Raw genomic sequence first — 15348 nt, 5'->3', positions numbered from 1 at the left:
TGGGATTCTCTTATTACTGTGGATTCCGGTTTAGGAGTGAGAGTGGGTGATTTTTAAATTTAGAGGTAAAGGTTAAGCTAAGATAAGGACAATGACTTCTACAGAAGACTCCTGACCCTTTGGAACTTCATCTTAGGTTAGAAGTTGTATCTCTACCTTAAAAGAATTGAAATAAAATTTTAAGGATGGTCTCCAACCTTACCCTTCACACACTCACCCCAGTTTGTTTTTCTTATGGATTCAGCGACATATAGTACTGGCCTGTTATTTATCTAATTTGTTAACGCTGGAGTTAAAACATTTTGGGAAAGACTTGTCCATTCCATCCAAATGATGATTTTCTTTCTTAGAGCGGGGTCTCATTCTTGTGTGTATACTAAATTAGTTGCTTGTTCCTCAGTCCCACCTATAAACCTCAGTTAGGCTGTCTTGATCATGGCCTCACTTGTTTTTTTTTGTGTGTGTGTGTTTTTTTTTTTTTTAAAGTTAGAGGTAGAGAACGACATGGTTACCATTACCTCAGAATTACTGCGGATGCATAAACAAAACTTTTTACTGCCCCCTGGGAATGGTAAAAAGCCTTGTTCTGTGGTTAAAAAAGCCTTTGCTCCATGCCTGTCCTCCTCCCCCGCATATCTGTGACCTCTTTCTGCCTGCTGCTTGTAATTTACATGTTCCCGCAGCCTGGCAGTGATTCACACAGGCGGGCTTGGTGGCCTTCGTTCTGCCCTCTCTACTGCAACTTTTGTTTTAACATACATAGACAAATGTAGGCAGATACAACACAGCCCTATCCATGCCATCCACTCCCCCAGAGATCCTTTGTACTTGTCCCAAGCTTTCTTGAATTCAGGTACTGTTTTTGTCTCCTCCACTTTCACTAGGAGGCTGTTTCACAAATTCACCCCCCTTTCCGTGAAGTATTTCCTCAGGTTACTTCTTAGTCTATCCCCTGCTACCTTCATCCTATGCCCCCTCATGCCAGAGCTTCCTTTGACTGCTAAACAGGAAGTTGCAGTAGAGAAGGCAGGATGTGGCAGAAGGAAGGCCATTGAGCTGGCCTGTGGGAATTGCTGCCAAGCCACAGGAACATGTAAAGTACAAGCAGTGGGTAGAAAGAGATGCTAAACCCCTGGGGAGAAGGTAACTATGATTCGGATTATTCATCCCAATGTGCATCACTTTGCATTTGTCCACATTATAGTTCATCTGCCGTTTGGATTCCCAGCCTTCAGTTTCCTAAGGTCTTCCTGCAGTTCTTCACAATCTGCATGTGTTTTGACAACTTTGAATAGTTTTGTATCATCTGCAAATTTAATCAGCTCACTTATCATTCTGACTTCCAGATCATTTATAAATATGTTATAAATAGTGGAGTACCAATCCCTGTGGCACTCCACTATTCACCAAAAGCTTTCTGAATATCTAGATAAGCTACATCAACCGACTTGCCTTTATCCACACGTTTGTTCACGTCTTCAAAGAAATGAAGCAACTGGGTGAGGTAAGACTTCCCTTGGCTGAACCCATTCTGACTCTGTCCCATTAAACCATTTTTGTCTACGTGTTCCGTAATTTTATTCTTTATAATAACTTCTACTATTTTGCCCAGCACTGAAGTCGGCCTCACTGGTCTGTAATTTCCTGGATTGCCCCTGGAGCCCTTTTTAAAAATCGGCGTTATATTGGCCACCCTCCAGTCTTCAGGTACTATGGACTATTTTAGCGACAAATTACAGATCTCTAACAGCAGATAAGCAATTTCATGTTTTGAATTCTTTCTGTACCCTGGGGTGTATACCATCTGGACCAGGTGATTTTTATCACTCTTGTCGATTTGGCTCGGTATATCTTACCGAGATTTCTTTCAGTTCCTCCGCATCATCACTCTTGAAAACTGTTCCCTGTACAGGCAGATCTCTGACATCTTCTTCCATAAAGACGGAAGCAAAGAATTAATTCAGTTTCTCTGCTGTGGCCTTGTCTTCCCTGAGCACCCTTTTGCTGCTTCATGATCTAACGGTCCCACGGTTTCCCTCCCTGGTTTTCTGCTTCTGATATACCTGAAAAAGATATTACTATGAGTTTTTGTCTCGGCGGCAAGTTTTTGTTCATATTCTCTTTTAGCCGCCTTTTATCAATGCTTTGCATCTAGCTTGGCGATACTTATGTTGCTTCTTACTTTCTTCATTTGGATCCTTTTTCCATCCTTTGAAGGATGCCCTTTTGGCTCTAATAGCCTCTTTCACTTCACCTTTTAACCATGCTGGCTGCACTTTGCTTTTTTTTCCACCTTTTGTTAATATGTGGAATACATCTGGTCTAGGCTTCCATGGTGGTATTTTTAAACAATGTCCATACCTGATTTACAGTCCTAACCTTTGCAATCGACCCTTTATCTTATTTTAACAATTTTCCTCAATATTGTCAGTCGCCCTTTTGAAAAATAAATGCTGCTATAGTAGATTTCCTTAGTGACTTCACTCCGGATATTAGCTCAAATTGGATCATGTTATGATCACTGTTTCCCAGAGGATCCAATATCGTTACCTCTCGTACCATGCCATGCATTCCACTAAGGACTAGATACCCCTCTTGTCGGTTCTTGGACCAGTTTTTCCAAGAAAGTAATTGTTTACATCTAAGAATTTTACCTCCCTAGCAGTCCCTTATTTAACATTTATTCATCTAATACTGGGGTAATTGAAACTGCCCATTATTATAATGTTTCCCAATTTGCCAGCTTTCCTAATTTCTGTAAACATTTCTTCATCTGTCTTTTCGTTCTGTCCCAGTGGATGGTAGTATGGCCCTACCAGTATACTTTCCCTTCACACATGGAATTTCTATCCACAAGGATTCCACGCTACTATTTTTAAATTAGAATATTTATTTTGTTTGACTCAATTCCCTCTTTAACATTTAGCACAACCTCCCCTCCCCCAATTGATCCACTCTAACATTCTGATATAATTTGTACCCCGATAAGTGTCCCATTGATTGTCCTCCTTCCACCAGGCCTCTGAGATGCCTATTATATCTACCTTTTCATTTAGTGCTATATACTCCAACTCTCCCATCTTATGTTTAAGGCTTCTAGCATTTGTATATAGACACTTCAGATTGTTTGTTTTCCTTGCATCTACAGGCTGCTTTGAAGTTAATGGGGATAATTTGCATCCTTTACTCTATTCTCCCGTTGAACACTCCTGGCTTTCTTTTCACCATTATTGAAACCTCTCTATCAGGGTTCCCTAAAGAACCTGTGTCAATAGTATCATTCAAGGATACTTCACACCGAACCATGCGCTCATGGGTGAGTGTCTGCTTTCCCCCTCCCATTTAAAAGCTGCTCTATTTCCTTTTTAAAAATGTTAGCACCAGCAGCCTGGTTCCATTCCAGTTATGGTGGAGCCCATCATTTCCAAACAGGCTCTCCCTTTCCCAGAACGTTGCCCAGTTTCTAACAAATCTAAATTCCTCATCCCCTGCACTGAACTAGGCCCTGCTATGCCTTCTAGAGGCTATCTGTTTATGCTATAGGCTGTGGCAGAAAGTTCAAGTTTTAAAACTATGGGAAAAAGGGTATGGCGACTAGGTAATAAAGTTTGCTTTTTTTTAAATTCTAACTGTCTTTATCAATAAACCTACAATACCTCTTTTAAACCCCAACCTTTAAATCATTAAAGCACAGAGTAAAAAAATATTAACTTATCCAGAGAAACATCCTCTGCTCTCAGAACTTCAGAAAGAAAGTTACCTGGACCTTTCCTTCTTATATAGTTTTCATTCTAAGGGAACTGCTTCAAACAGAAGCTAACACTGTTACCAGGTTGCCCTATTATCTTCTTGTTTCTTTGATGGATTTATTTTATGGATATATCTGTGGCTCCACGTAGGATGTTGGAAGTGTGGTTCAAGTTTATAGACAGCCAAATAGCAATAAATAGCTGGGAAATGAAGCTTGTGACTATCAAGATAAGGGCATTAAGTGGTTGAGTCCCAGGCACATAGTTTGCCCACAGACACAGAATAGAAAAAGATCTTTAGTAAATCCAGTAGCTAAGAGCGCGCACACACACACAAAAAATCACTGTGGACTGTGTTGGAGTGGTGGAGAAGAAGCAAGAAGTCTCTGCTGGCTTCCACATTTATTTTATTTTTTACTTTAACAGTTTTTTATTGATGACCATAGAAAAGAGTACATCCAATCAAATGTATATACAAAGATACACATGAGGAACATATAGCAGAAGCGAAAAGGGAAAAAATAATCTGTCATCAAATATTACAAGTATCCCACCCCATCTCACTAAATGCTCGTGGCAGCTATCCTCTAATCCACATAGTAAACTGCACAAACGAGAAAGAGATACAAAGTATCAGTAGTCGATTCAAAACATGCAGTGGAACTAACTTACACAGTCATCAAGCTGTGAACAACTAAAATCCCTCATCTAATCATCACTACCACTGCTAACTTAATATACCCCATCCTCCCGCCACCTGGGCCCAACCCATCCCACCCATACCCAATCTCTGTAAAATGATGAACACTGTGTGTAGCAGAACAGAAAATCAATTTACAAGGAGACTGTGCTTTATACTATATCGTAGGCCCCCAAACCCTCACAGGGAGTTAGCCACTAAGCTGCATCCTCATGTATGCAAAGAATGTATGTAAGGCTGGCTTCTACATTTTAATAAAAATTTGTTGTGAGAATCAAAGAAAAAATATTAAGGTGATTTTTTTGTCTTTATTCCATATAGTGAGCGTATGCTTTTTATAGAATCATACAATGAAAATATGGAACCAGAATCCAAACGTTAGTGACCAATTACCATATCAAGGAAACGCCGATTTCCAACCAGGATTGGAAAAAGGGCTAGTTGAGAGCTGGTCAACACAAGGCATTACCTTAATTGAACATTTAACTAACGAAGAGGGTGGCTTATATAGTTTTCAAGACTTACAACAAAGGTTATCTTTAATTCATAAAGATTACTTTGCATATAGACAATTACATCATTATTGGTCTAGTCTAGATTGAGAAGCTTTAAGAACAAAGCTGGGTCAGAAGATTCGAGATCTCCTTCAAGGGGATGCCTATGGCCAGGTCTCAATCTGTAGTTTACACAAAGTTCTGTTATCTCTTAAACCCCCTCGTAATTACGAGCTACTTAGACTGGCTTGGAGTAAAGATTTGGGATATGAATTGAAGAGAGTAAATTTTGCAAAGATAATAAACGACATCCCAAAGCAAGTAGGTAGTGCCGAGCTTCAGGAGAGCCAGTAAAGGGTAATACACAGGGGATACATGTCTCGGATGCAAGCAGCAAGAGCAGGATGGATATTGGATGTTCCATTCTGTAAATGTAAAAGTGGGAGCAATACTTTGGTGCATGCCTTTTGGAGATGTGCAAGAGTTCAACCATTTTGGAATGCAGTGTGGAAGTATTTAGAGCATCTTCTTGGCCAAAAAATAATACATTCTTGAAAAGGAGTGCTATTAAATAAACGGGAGGCTTATGGGGTCTCAGATAAAAACTTAGGTCGTTTATTGAACAAGGCCTTTGCAGTGGGGAAAAATGTATACTCAAACATTGGATGCAGAAGGAACCTCCGTTCTTTTGGTACTGGAGAAATTGTTTCCACGAATTGATGCTCTGGGATGCGCGGGCAGCCATGGTTACTCCAAAGAGAAGAAAGGCCTTTTATGATATTTGGAATACCTATTTACAGACCATTTCCCACAAAGCAAGAAGTGCTGTTCTAAATAAGCTCCATAAGTTGTAGAGGAACAGTCATAGGTACTAGGAGTTCTGTAATTCTCTACAGGGGAGGATTGGGTGAAGGCCAGGGAAGGAAGAGCTGAGCCTTATGTAGGCGATAACAGAAGTAATCGAACAATAGGTTAATTTGGCAACAATTACAGTTTTGAACAGTATAAGAGGTTGGAGAGGGACTCAGGAAAATAGAATCTATGAAGTATGGAGGAAAGCTTTTCATGTGTAGGGAGGGTGGGGTGAGGAGATTGGCAAAATTGAGGTAATATTGCATACTGGTTAATATAAGGTAATATTCGATTTTCATATGGTTCTATTCAGTTCCTTCGGGAACTTAATATTTAGTTTAAAGTTAAAATAGGTAGGGGGGGTAGGAGGGAGAAAAATGTTAAATGTTTGATGATAGAGCTAAATGCTGGATATTTGTAACTGTGTTACGAGATTTCGATGGTTGTATTTGGAATCTTATGTTTTGTATGCAGAATCATCAATAAAAATTATTGAACATATAGAATCATACAAGATAGCAGCAATAATTACTGTAAGAAACATTATATTGACAAACAGATTTTGAAATATATTATGTAGTTTCTCAACCAACTGCAACCTGCAGTGAGTGTGGGTGAGGCTTGTATTAAGTTTGAGTATCTGGGGAAACATTTGTTGTGCTCTGAGTCAAGATACCAAGGCAGGACGGAAAGGTTTTGATGATAGCATCTGAAAAACCTAAGCTCCTCTTAGTCTAGTAAGAGTATCTGTAATAGTCTCAGGAGGGGAAAAACAAGATAAATAGATATCTAAAAACTGTTTAAAAAAATTGTATTGTCTTACACTATGATGTGTAAAGCCAAACATGATTTCTTTAGCGACTGTTTGGATGATTAATGATAGTGCAGTAAAGCATTGGTTTTATCTATATATCTGGAGGAAGAATGTTTTTGACGTTAACATATTTACATGACTCAGCACTAAGAAACCGATGATCTCCTGGATAGATCGAATGAGGCGTTTTTCGGACATGCTGCAGGTTAACATGTTAAGAGCATTATGGTGCATGTGAACACTAAGGAGTGAGTTGGCTCTGCATTCATGTAGTAGGGACTAGGAGCTAAGTTTCTTCCCAAGTGTTATGTGGGCAAGCAGGTGCTTATCTGGGAGCACATTCCTTGCAGAAGGACTCTGCAGGTTGCTAACCAGGGGCGTAGCCAGCCCTCATGGTGGGAGGGGGCCAGAGCCCGAGGTTGGGGGCACATTTTGAGTGCCGCCTCGCCTCACCTCCTTGCCGCTTCCCCTCACAAACAAATACCTTTGCTGGCGGGGGTCCCCAACCCCCGCCAGCCAAAGCCTTCTTCAGCGCCGGTCTCCGGCGCAGCCGCGTTCACTGCCTGCCCCCTGCTTTTCTTTCTTCTTGCTCCTCCTGTGCACACTGAACAAGAAGAAAGAAGAGCAGGGGGCAGGCAGCAAATGCGGCTGCGCCGGAGACCGGCGCTGAAGAAGGCTTCAGCTGGCGGGGGTTGGGGATCCAAACCAGGGGCCTGGATGAAATTTGCGGGGGCCCAGGCCCCTGTGACCCCCCATAGCTACGCCATTGGTGCTAATGTAAGAATTTGGAATTCCTGTAGTAAACAACCCTTGAAATATGGAGATATGACAAAAAAAAAACCTTCTCCACAGAAAGGTGGTAGGCTTAGTCTTCTTAATGGTGTGCATCCTTAGGAAAATAGACTCGGAGGAGTGTTTTCAAATTAACTGTGCTGACTTCAGCTCAAGAGAGGATGATAATGAAAATGACAGCACTTTCTTAGTGTCTGCTCTACACTGAAGCTAACGTCTGCTTCTGAATACCATAACTCAATATTTTTATCAAGTTTTCATTGACACCATATATATATATTTTTTTTTTGGGGGGGGGGGGGGATTCTATAACTGGGCACCACAGATTTGGTGCCTAGATTTAGTGTGTTCAGTACTAATACTGTAACTGGTATCCTGACACCTAGATTCTGTTATAAAATACTAGCATCAGTTCACATCTTCTACATTTAGGCACTCTCACTTTCATCAATAGCAGGCATAAATGTGAGTGATACATCGTTCTTTTTTTAAAATACGTGTTAATGTTGGACACAGCCATGCCCAGCCCATGATCTCTCCCTGTGCATTCCTGCTTGCGTTTATATGCTAAGTGTGTTTTGCTCTCTAAATTGCCAGTTAGCACCAACAGTCATGTATATAAGCGCTAGTACTCTGTAACTTACATGTGCACTCAGCATGTAAATGAAGGTGAAGAGTTGTAGAATGAGGGGACATATGGCTTGTCTTCTACATTTCCAAATATAGGTTTTAAGAGTGGTGGATTTTTTTGGAAGTCTGCTCCCCTCAAAAAATACGTGTATGTATATGCACTTATAAATATTGATGGTACCTAGTATAGTTTCTAAGAGCAGTTGCTTTTTTGGCAGTTGCTCTTAAAATCTGTAGTAGGTATCATCCGTAGATTGAGTGGGTTTGGGAAAAAAAAAAAAAACAAGCAGTAGAATGGACGACTTTATTATTTTTTTTTTTTCAGTCTGAGTTTAACAAGAAGAATACTTTCTATCTCTTCAACCATGTTGACATTACTATCACCTACCATAGTGGGGCCGGGGAGAATTGGCCTGGTGCACGACTGGTTGCGGCAAAGCTTGTTCCAAAAAGGTAAGCTGTTCTGCTACCATGACTTTACAGAGAACGTATTCATTTAGAAATTGGTAGTATTTGGATCCAAACCTTGCATATATATATAGAGAGGATTTATTATTTGGAGCCATATATTTGTTTTACAGCGTTAGAGATTTCCTTAACAGCAAAAGAACATAAGAATAGACATACTGGGTCATACCATTGGTCCGGCCTAGTGTCCTGTTTCCAACTGTGGCCAATCCAGGCCACAAGTACCTGGCTGAATCCCAAATAATAGCAAGATTCCTTGATCTTTATTTTGTTCTTCATTCACTCATTTTAACCACTTCCCCTCTCACAGCTTCTGCTGTAATTTTGTCCTGAATTGTCTTGACTGGACTGTAAACTCTTTAAAAAGGCTTTTTTATAGGTTCTAACTCCAGTTGTTAAGAACAGTAATATCAGTATAGTTGATAGTTAACAACTATTGCCCTGTGGCATCAATCCCTCTGTTAAGTTAATGGAGGGATTGGTGATAAAACAATTAACCTCTTTTTTTTTTTTTTTTTTTTTTTTAATTTGATTTACTTCATGATTCACAATCTGGTTTCTGACTGTTTTTCAGTACAGAAACAGTTCTTGGTGCATTAATAGCAAAGGGTAGATGCTCTTGGGTAAAGGCCAAAGGTCTATACTTTTACAATTTGATCTACCAAGTGCATTCAGTCTCGTGGAACATCAGCTGATTCTGAACATTTTAGATAGCTTTGGTATAGGTTGTAAAGTGCTGTCGTGGTTAGAGGGTTTTCTTACCATTAGAACTATAGTGTGAAATTTAAGAAGAATTTGTCTGAATCTTGGAATGCTGGTTGTGGGGTCCCATAAGGCTCCCCTTTATCACCATCATTTATTTAACATCCTGATGTCATCTCTGGGCCATACAATGGTTTTGGCTGGCTTTAAAGTGTTCAACTATGCTGATGATATAACAATTTTGCTTTCAGTTGCTTAAACAGGAACAACTGCAGTTAGAATAAAATAATGTATTTCACTTTTGGAAACATGGATGGATTCATGTTCACTTTCTAAAGCTTAAGAGAGAAAACTAAGGTTTTTGCTTATAGGTCAGTCTAGCAACATATGGAATGATAGCTTGTTAAAACCAAGTGGTCAGCATTTTTTTCGTTTTGACAGTAATAAGATTTTAGGAGTTACTTTATCCGGATTGTTAATGTTGGAGTCCCATGTGAATTTCTCTTATTAAAAAGTCCTTTTTTTTTTCTAATGAAAAAACTTAGGAAAATTAGAAATATGTTCGATACGTCTACATTTATGTACAAAACCTGCTTTTGTCAGTCCTTGATTACTGTAACAGTATTTATACAGGTTGTCAGAAGAATCTCATGAATACAATTCAGAGGGCTCAGAACATTGCAGCATGCTGTTTTCCCCCCAAGCTTGTAAGCCCGACAGTTTCACCTTTGCGGTGGGGCCAGTGGAGGCACATGCTCATTTTAAAATATGTACAGTATATTAGTTTTTAAGATTCTTCAATGGACTGCTCCACCATATTTGTCTAATCGGGCTCAGACCACCAAAATAAACAGGGGGCCTTCACGATGATAGTTTACTGCCCTACTCTAATCTGAGTGGCCTTAAGTGTAAAACTGCTTTTTCAGCTAGTCTTTTCTATCAGGTGTTCATGTTTTGGAATTCTATTCCTCTGTACCTAAGGAGAATTCAAAATTACACAGTTTTTTTAAATGAAATCTTGAAAAACTTTTCTTGTTAAGAAATATTTACAGTAATTGAGCTCTGTTCTATGGTAGTTCTTAGGCAAGGGGATTCTAAGAAATGTTTCTAAATTAGATGCAACTGAGGGGAGTATTTTAATTAGAATGTTGTTTAATTTCACAGGATCTGCCTTCTCTTTTTGTTAGCCACACTGAACCCTGATGGGTAGCTGTGGCATACAAGATGCTTATGTAATGTATTTGTACAGTGCTACATAGTAATATAGAAATAGGTAATGGCCTCGGCCATTTTGGTTCTTTGATGTTATAGTAGAAGATATCTGGCATCCAGTGTTCACCAGATGGTGTGGTTTAATATTAAGATAGCTGTGGAGAGGGTTCATTCAAAAGTGAAGGTTCTAGACTTAAAAAAAACAAAAACTAACTTTATTCAGATGGGAGATTACCTCAAGGAATTGCTGTCTGGATGGGGACTTCTGGAATATGTTGGAAAGCAGTGGGCAAAACTGAAAGGAGCTATTATAGGGGCAAGAAAACTTTTTGTAAGGAAAGTAAATAAAAGTAAGAGAAAAAGGAGGCCACTTTGGTTCTAAGTAGTAGCTGAAAAGGTAAGGGGAAAGAGGTTAGCCTTTATAGACTTCAACAGATTGCAGAAAGAGGAAGACAGGCAACAATATCTGGAGAAGCTGGTACAGTAGGCAGGAAAGCAAAGATGCAAATGGGAGAAGAAATAGCCAGTATGGTAAAATTGGTCGGACAAGACACTTTTTAGATATGTTAGTGATAGGAGGAAGTGAAAAAGTGACATTGTGAGATTCGAAGGGGAAGAACATGTAGAAGTTGATAAAGATAAGGCAGAATTGCTTAAATATTCCTGTTCACAGCTGAAGGGCTGGGAGCCGGACTGCAAAAGACCAACACAAATAGGAATGGAAGGGTGGTAGTCATAAGAACATAAGCGTTACCATACTGAGATGGACCACAGGTCCATCAAGCCCAGTATCCTGTTTCCAACAGTGGCCAATCCAGGTCATAAGTACCTGACAAAAACCAAAAACAGTACAATTTTCAGGGGACTGTGTTCACGAGGAGCTGGCTAAACAAACAAACAAAAAAAGGACAGAGTGATGGGGGCCGGACGGCATATATCCAAGGGTGCTGAAGGAACTTAGGGAAGTTCTAGTGGCTTGGCTGGCTAGACTTTTTTAAATGCTTCTCTAGAATCGGAAGTGTCCCAGAGTACTGGAGAAGAGCAGATGTGGCCCCTTTCCACAAAAGTGGAAATAAGAGATTGGGAACTACAAGCTGGTAGGTCTGACTTCTGTGGTATGTAAATTCATGGAAATGCTTTTAAAACAGAGAACAGTAAAATTTTGGAATTCAATGGATTACAGGACCTTAGGCAACGTGGGTTCACTAGAGGCAGGTCTCATCAGACAAATCTGTTTAATTTCTTTGACTGGGAAACCAGATAGTTGGATTGAGGGACAGCGCTAGATGTGGTGTGTTTATATTTTAGCAAAGTGTTTGACAGAGTTCTGAATAGATAACTAATAAATAAACGAAGTGCCCTTGATATGGGCTCTAAAGTGACTGACTGTGTTAGGAACTGGTTGAGTTGAAGGCGACAGAGGGTAGTGGTAAATGGAACTCATTCTGAGGAAAAGGATGTTGCCAGTAACGTGCCACAATTTTTGTAAGCAACTTTTCAGAAGGACTGTCTGGTAAGATTTGCCTCTCTGCGGTTGATAACCAAAATCTGCAATAGGACAAACACCTCTGGTATGGATAACATGAGGAAAGGCTTAACGAAGCTAGAGGACTGGTCTGGAATTTGGCAGCCTAGATTTCATGCTGAAAAATTCAGGGTCATGCATTTGGGAATAGAATACTTTAGAGGGTGAAGAACTTTTGTGCAAAAAAGAGGAGTGGATTTTGAATGTGATCGTATGTGAATTTTAAGGTGACCAAACAGGTAGAAAAGGCAACCGTGAAAGCTAGAAGGATGCTTGGGTGCATAGGGAGAGGAATGGCCAATTGGAAAAAGAAGATGTTGATGACCCTGTATAAGACTGTTGTGAGACCTCATTTAGAATATTGTGTACAGTTCTGGAGATGCACCTTTAAAAAGTTATAAACAGGATGGTGTCAGTCCAGAGGGTGGCTATTAAAATGGTCAGTGGTCTTTGTCATAAAGCGTATGGGGACAGACTCATGAGAGACTCCTTAGAAAATTAGAGTCATGGGATAGGAGGCAAGGTTCTGGTGTGGATTAGGAATTGGCTATTGGACAGAAAACAGAGGGTAGGGTTAAATGGTCACTTCTCTCAATGGAGGAGAATGAACAGTGGCGTGCCACAGGGATCTGTACTGGGACCGGTATTATTTAACATATTTATAAATGATATGGAAATCAGACTGGCGAGTGAGGTGATCAGATTTGCAGATGATACAAGGCTATTCAAGGTTGTTAAAACACGTGCACACTGTGAAATATTGCAGAAGACCTTAGGAAATTGGAAAACTGGGCGTCCAAATGACAGATTAATTTAGGTTTAATAATTTTTATTGATGAATGCATCTCCAAAACAATTCCATATTAACATAACATCTCAGGCATTTAACATTGCCATCCTGCACTAATACAGCAAAACCGCTATCATCAATTTTTCTTTTCTCCCCCCCCCCCCCACCTTCCCTCCCCCCCTCCCCTCCCTCCTCTAAATTACTGTATTAATTAACCCTGGCTTATGCAAGCAATAATGTCATAAATAGCTATTATCAACATCTCTGCGATTTCTGAAATATATCCATTAGTGATCAGAGTATTATGCAATGAGATTTGTGAACAATAAATGCAAATCCCTGATATCATTCTGTGTGCTTGGTTTTATTCATAATGTAATAAAATTTAAAAATAAATATATATCACTGATGTCGTTCTGTGTACTTAGCTTCATTCCATTACTCTATTATATCAGCCTCCGTCAGCCAGCAAGTCATCACTCCTTAGCAGGAGAATCACAGCAGTCCTGCATTATGTCAGTATCTCAAACAGGCTTTACTGGTTATAAATTAAATTGATCTGCATCTTGCATATCCAGGCTCCGCTTACCAAGCTGTTCCATTGCCATCCCATAATACACCCAGAACATCACTCTCAGAATCCTCCATTCATACCAATAGATACATATCGATACGATAATACACTCTTTCCCCCCTCATTGCATGTAACCCCCTTCCTTCAGAAATCACATTCCTTTATCTGGTCTCAGTTTCATCAATTGCAGCATAAGCCCAGCACACATCCCCCCCTTTCCCTCCCTCCTCCCTCTTCCTCCCATCACCTCACCCACCCCCCTCCCTCCCACTCCAGCCTACTCTACCCAGTCTTCTTCCCTATCCCAAGCTACAATGAGAGTGAGTTTACTAGTAAGCTGCGGGCTCTACCTGACAGGGCCTGCACATATGGCTCCCAAATCTCCCAGAATCGTTGTTTACTCCTAGGGCTTCGATGTACCTCACGCGCCTCCAGCAGCACCAAGGCATGAAGTGAATTCCTCCACTGCCAGAAAGAGGGTCCACTTTCCTGGGTCCAAAATTGCATAATACATTGCTTCCCTATTATTATAGCCTTATACATAAATATACCTTCTGTATGTTTCAGATTTAGCCCTCTCCCCCCTGGACCCAATATTAGATTTTTAGGTGCCCATCTAATTGTCTTATGAATTAATGTCTCACAAAATTTCCTAATATTATCCCAAAATTCCTTAATGTCCGGACACTCCCACAGCATATGATAAAGTGATGCTCTCTGAAAGTTACACTTGCTGCACTGTGGTGTTGTAAGTCTACCAGCATGGTAGGCCTGTACAGGGGAGAAGTATGCTCTCATAATAATTCTAAATTGAATCTCCCTATGTCGTGCACTGGTCACTTTATATACTATCTCCTTCAGAGCCTGGGCTATATCTCCGCTTCGAACCTCCACTCTCATATCCGCAGACCACCTCCGAGCAACCTCCTCATATCCACGGGGCGGGAAAATCATTCTCAGCTGTTTATAAAGTATTGAGATTGAGGTCTGTTCTCTACCTTGTGGCAGAAATAAATTCACCAATAAGTCATACATCCCTCTCTCGCATCCAGCAGAATTTAGCTGCTTAATGTAACTATGTAATTGATAATAATCATACCATGTCACATTCTCAGCTCCCACTATATTCTCTAAGGCCTCTCTAGATATAATCTTCCCCGAATCCTGCATAACATCGGCCACTAATACTATCCCTTCTCGTGCCCATTTTCTGAATCTCAGTTGTGTATTCCCAGGATCAAAGGCACTATTCCCCACCAGAGGAAGCAGATCTGTATAGTGTGGATTCTTATTTAATCCCTTTAAAATATATCGCCATACCCGTCGCATTGGTTGTAACAAGAGATGCTGACTCCATCCCTTAGGTAGCCCCTTTCCTTGAACATGCATCATATAGTAGGGGTGATAAGGCTCAAACAGCACACACTCCGTACTCCACGCCGTATGTTCCTCTGAATCTAATATCCAATCCGCTAAATGTCTGGTCAAACATGCCCAATTATATTGTTGGATATCAGGCATCCCTAAGCCTCCCTCTTTCCTACTCCCATACATATATTCCAGTTTAACTTTGGCCTTCTTTCCACCCCAACAGAATCTAGTCACCATTCTCCTAAGTTTCTTTACATCCTTGATCTGTAGCAATATTGGCAGCTGTCTTAAGACATATAGCCATCTCGGGAACAGCATCATGGCATACATACCAATTCGGCCACTCAGTGTTAACGGCAGTCCTTCCCATAGATCCAATTGATTCCTTGTATAGTTTAATAACTCATCAACGTTTCTTCTATATAATCTTCTCAAATCCCCCGTTAATTTTATGCCCAGGTATTTAAATTCCTGATCCGCCCACTTCAATGGAAATGATCCCTTCCACCTCTCCCTTACCATGCTGCTAATGGGTAGTCCTTCTGATTTTTGAAAATTTAAACTAAAGCCCGAAAAAGCCCCGTATTCTGCAAATACTTCCATCAGCACCGGCAACGTTTCCTCCGGTCTCGCCAAATGGACTAAAATGTCATCAGCAAACGCCGCAACTTTAAA

General features: G+C 40.4%; 1 protein-coding gene across 1 annotated transcript in view; it reads left to right on the top strand.

Annotated features, from left to right (window-relative positions):
* Positions 1-15348, top strand: part of LOC115459343 (transmembrane 9 superfamily member 2-like) — a 57498-nt gene that overhangs the window by 25539 nt on the left and 16611 nt on the right. Inside the window, exon 6 of the mRNA XM_030189184.1 lies at positions 8357-8484. Coding sequence (XP_030045044.1) covers positions 8357-8484 — 128 coding nt within the window. The remainder of the gene's footprint in view (positions 1-8356; positions 8485-15348) is intronic.

The sequence above is a fragment of the Microcaecilia unicolor genome, unplaced genomic scaffold (genome assembly GCF_901765095.1).
Source record: "Microcaecilia unicolor unplaced genomic scaffold, aMicUni1.1, whole genome shotgun sequence".
NCBI lineage: Eukaryota > Metazoa > Chordata > Amphibia > Gymnophiona > Siphonopidae > Microcaecilia > Microcaecilia unicolor.
This window is presented reverse-complemented; position numbering and strand designations above follow the sequence as displayed.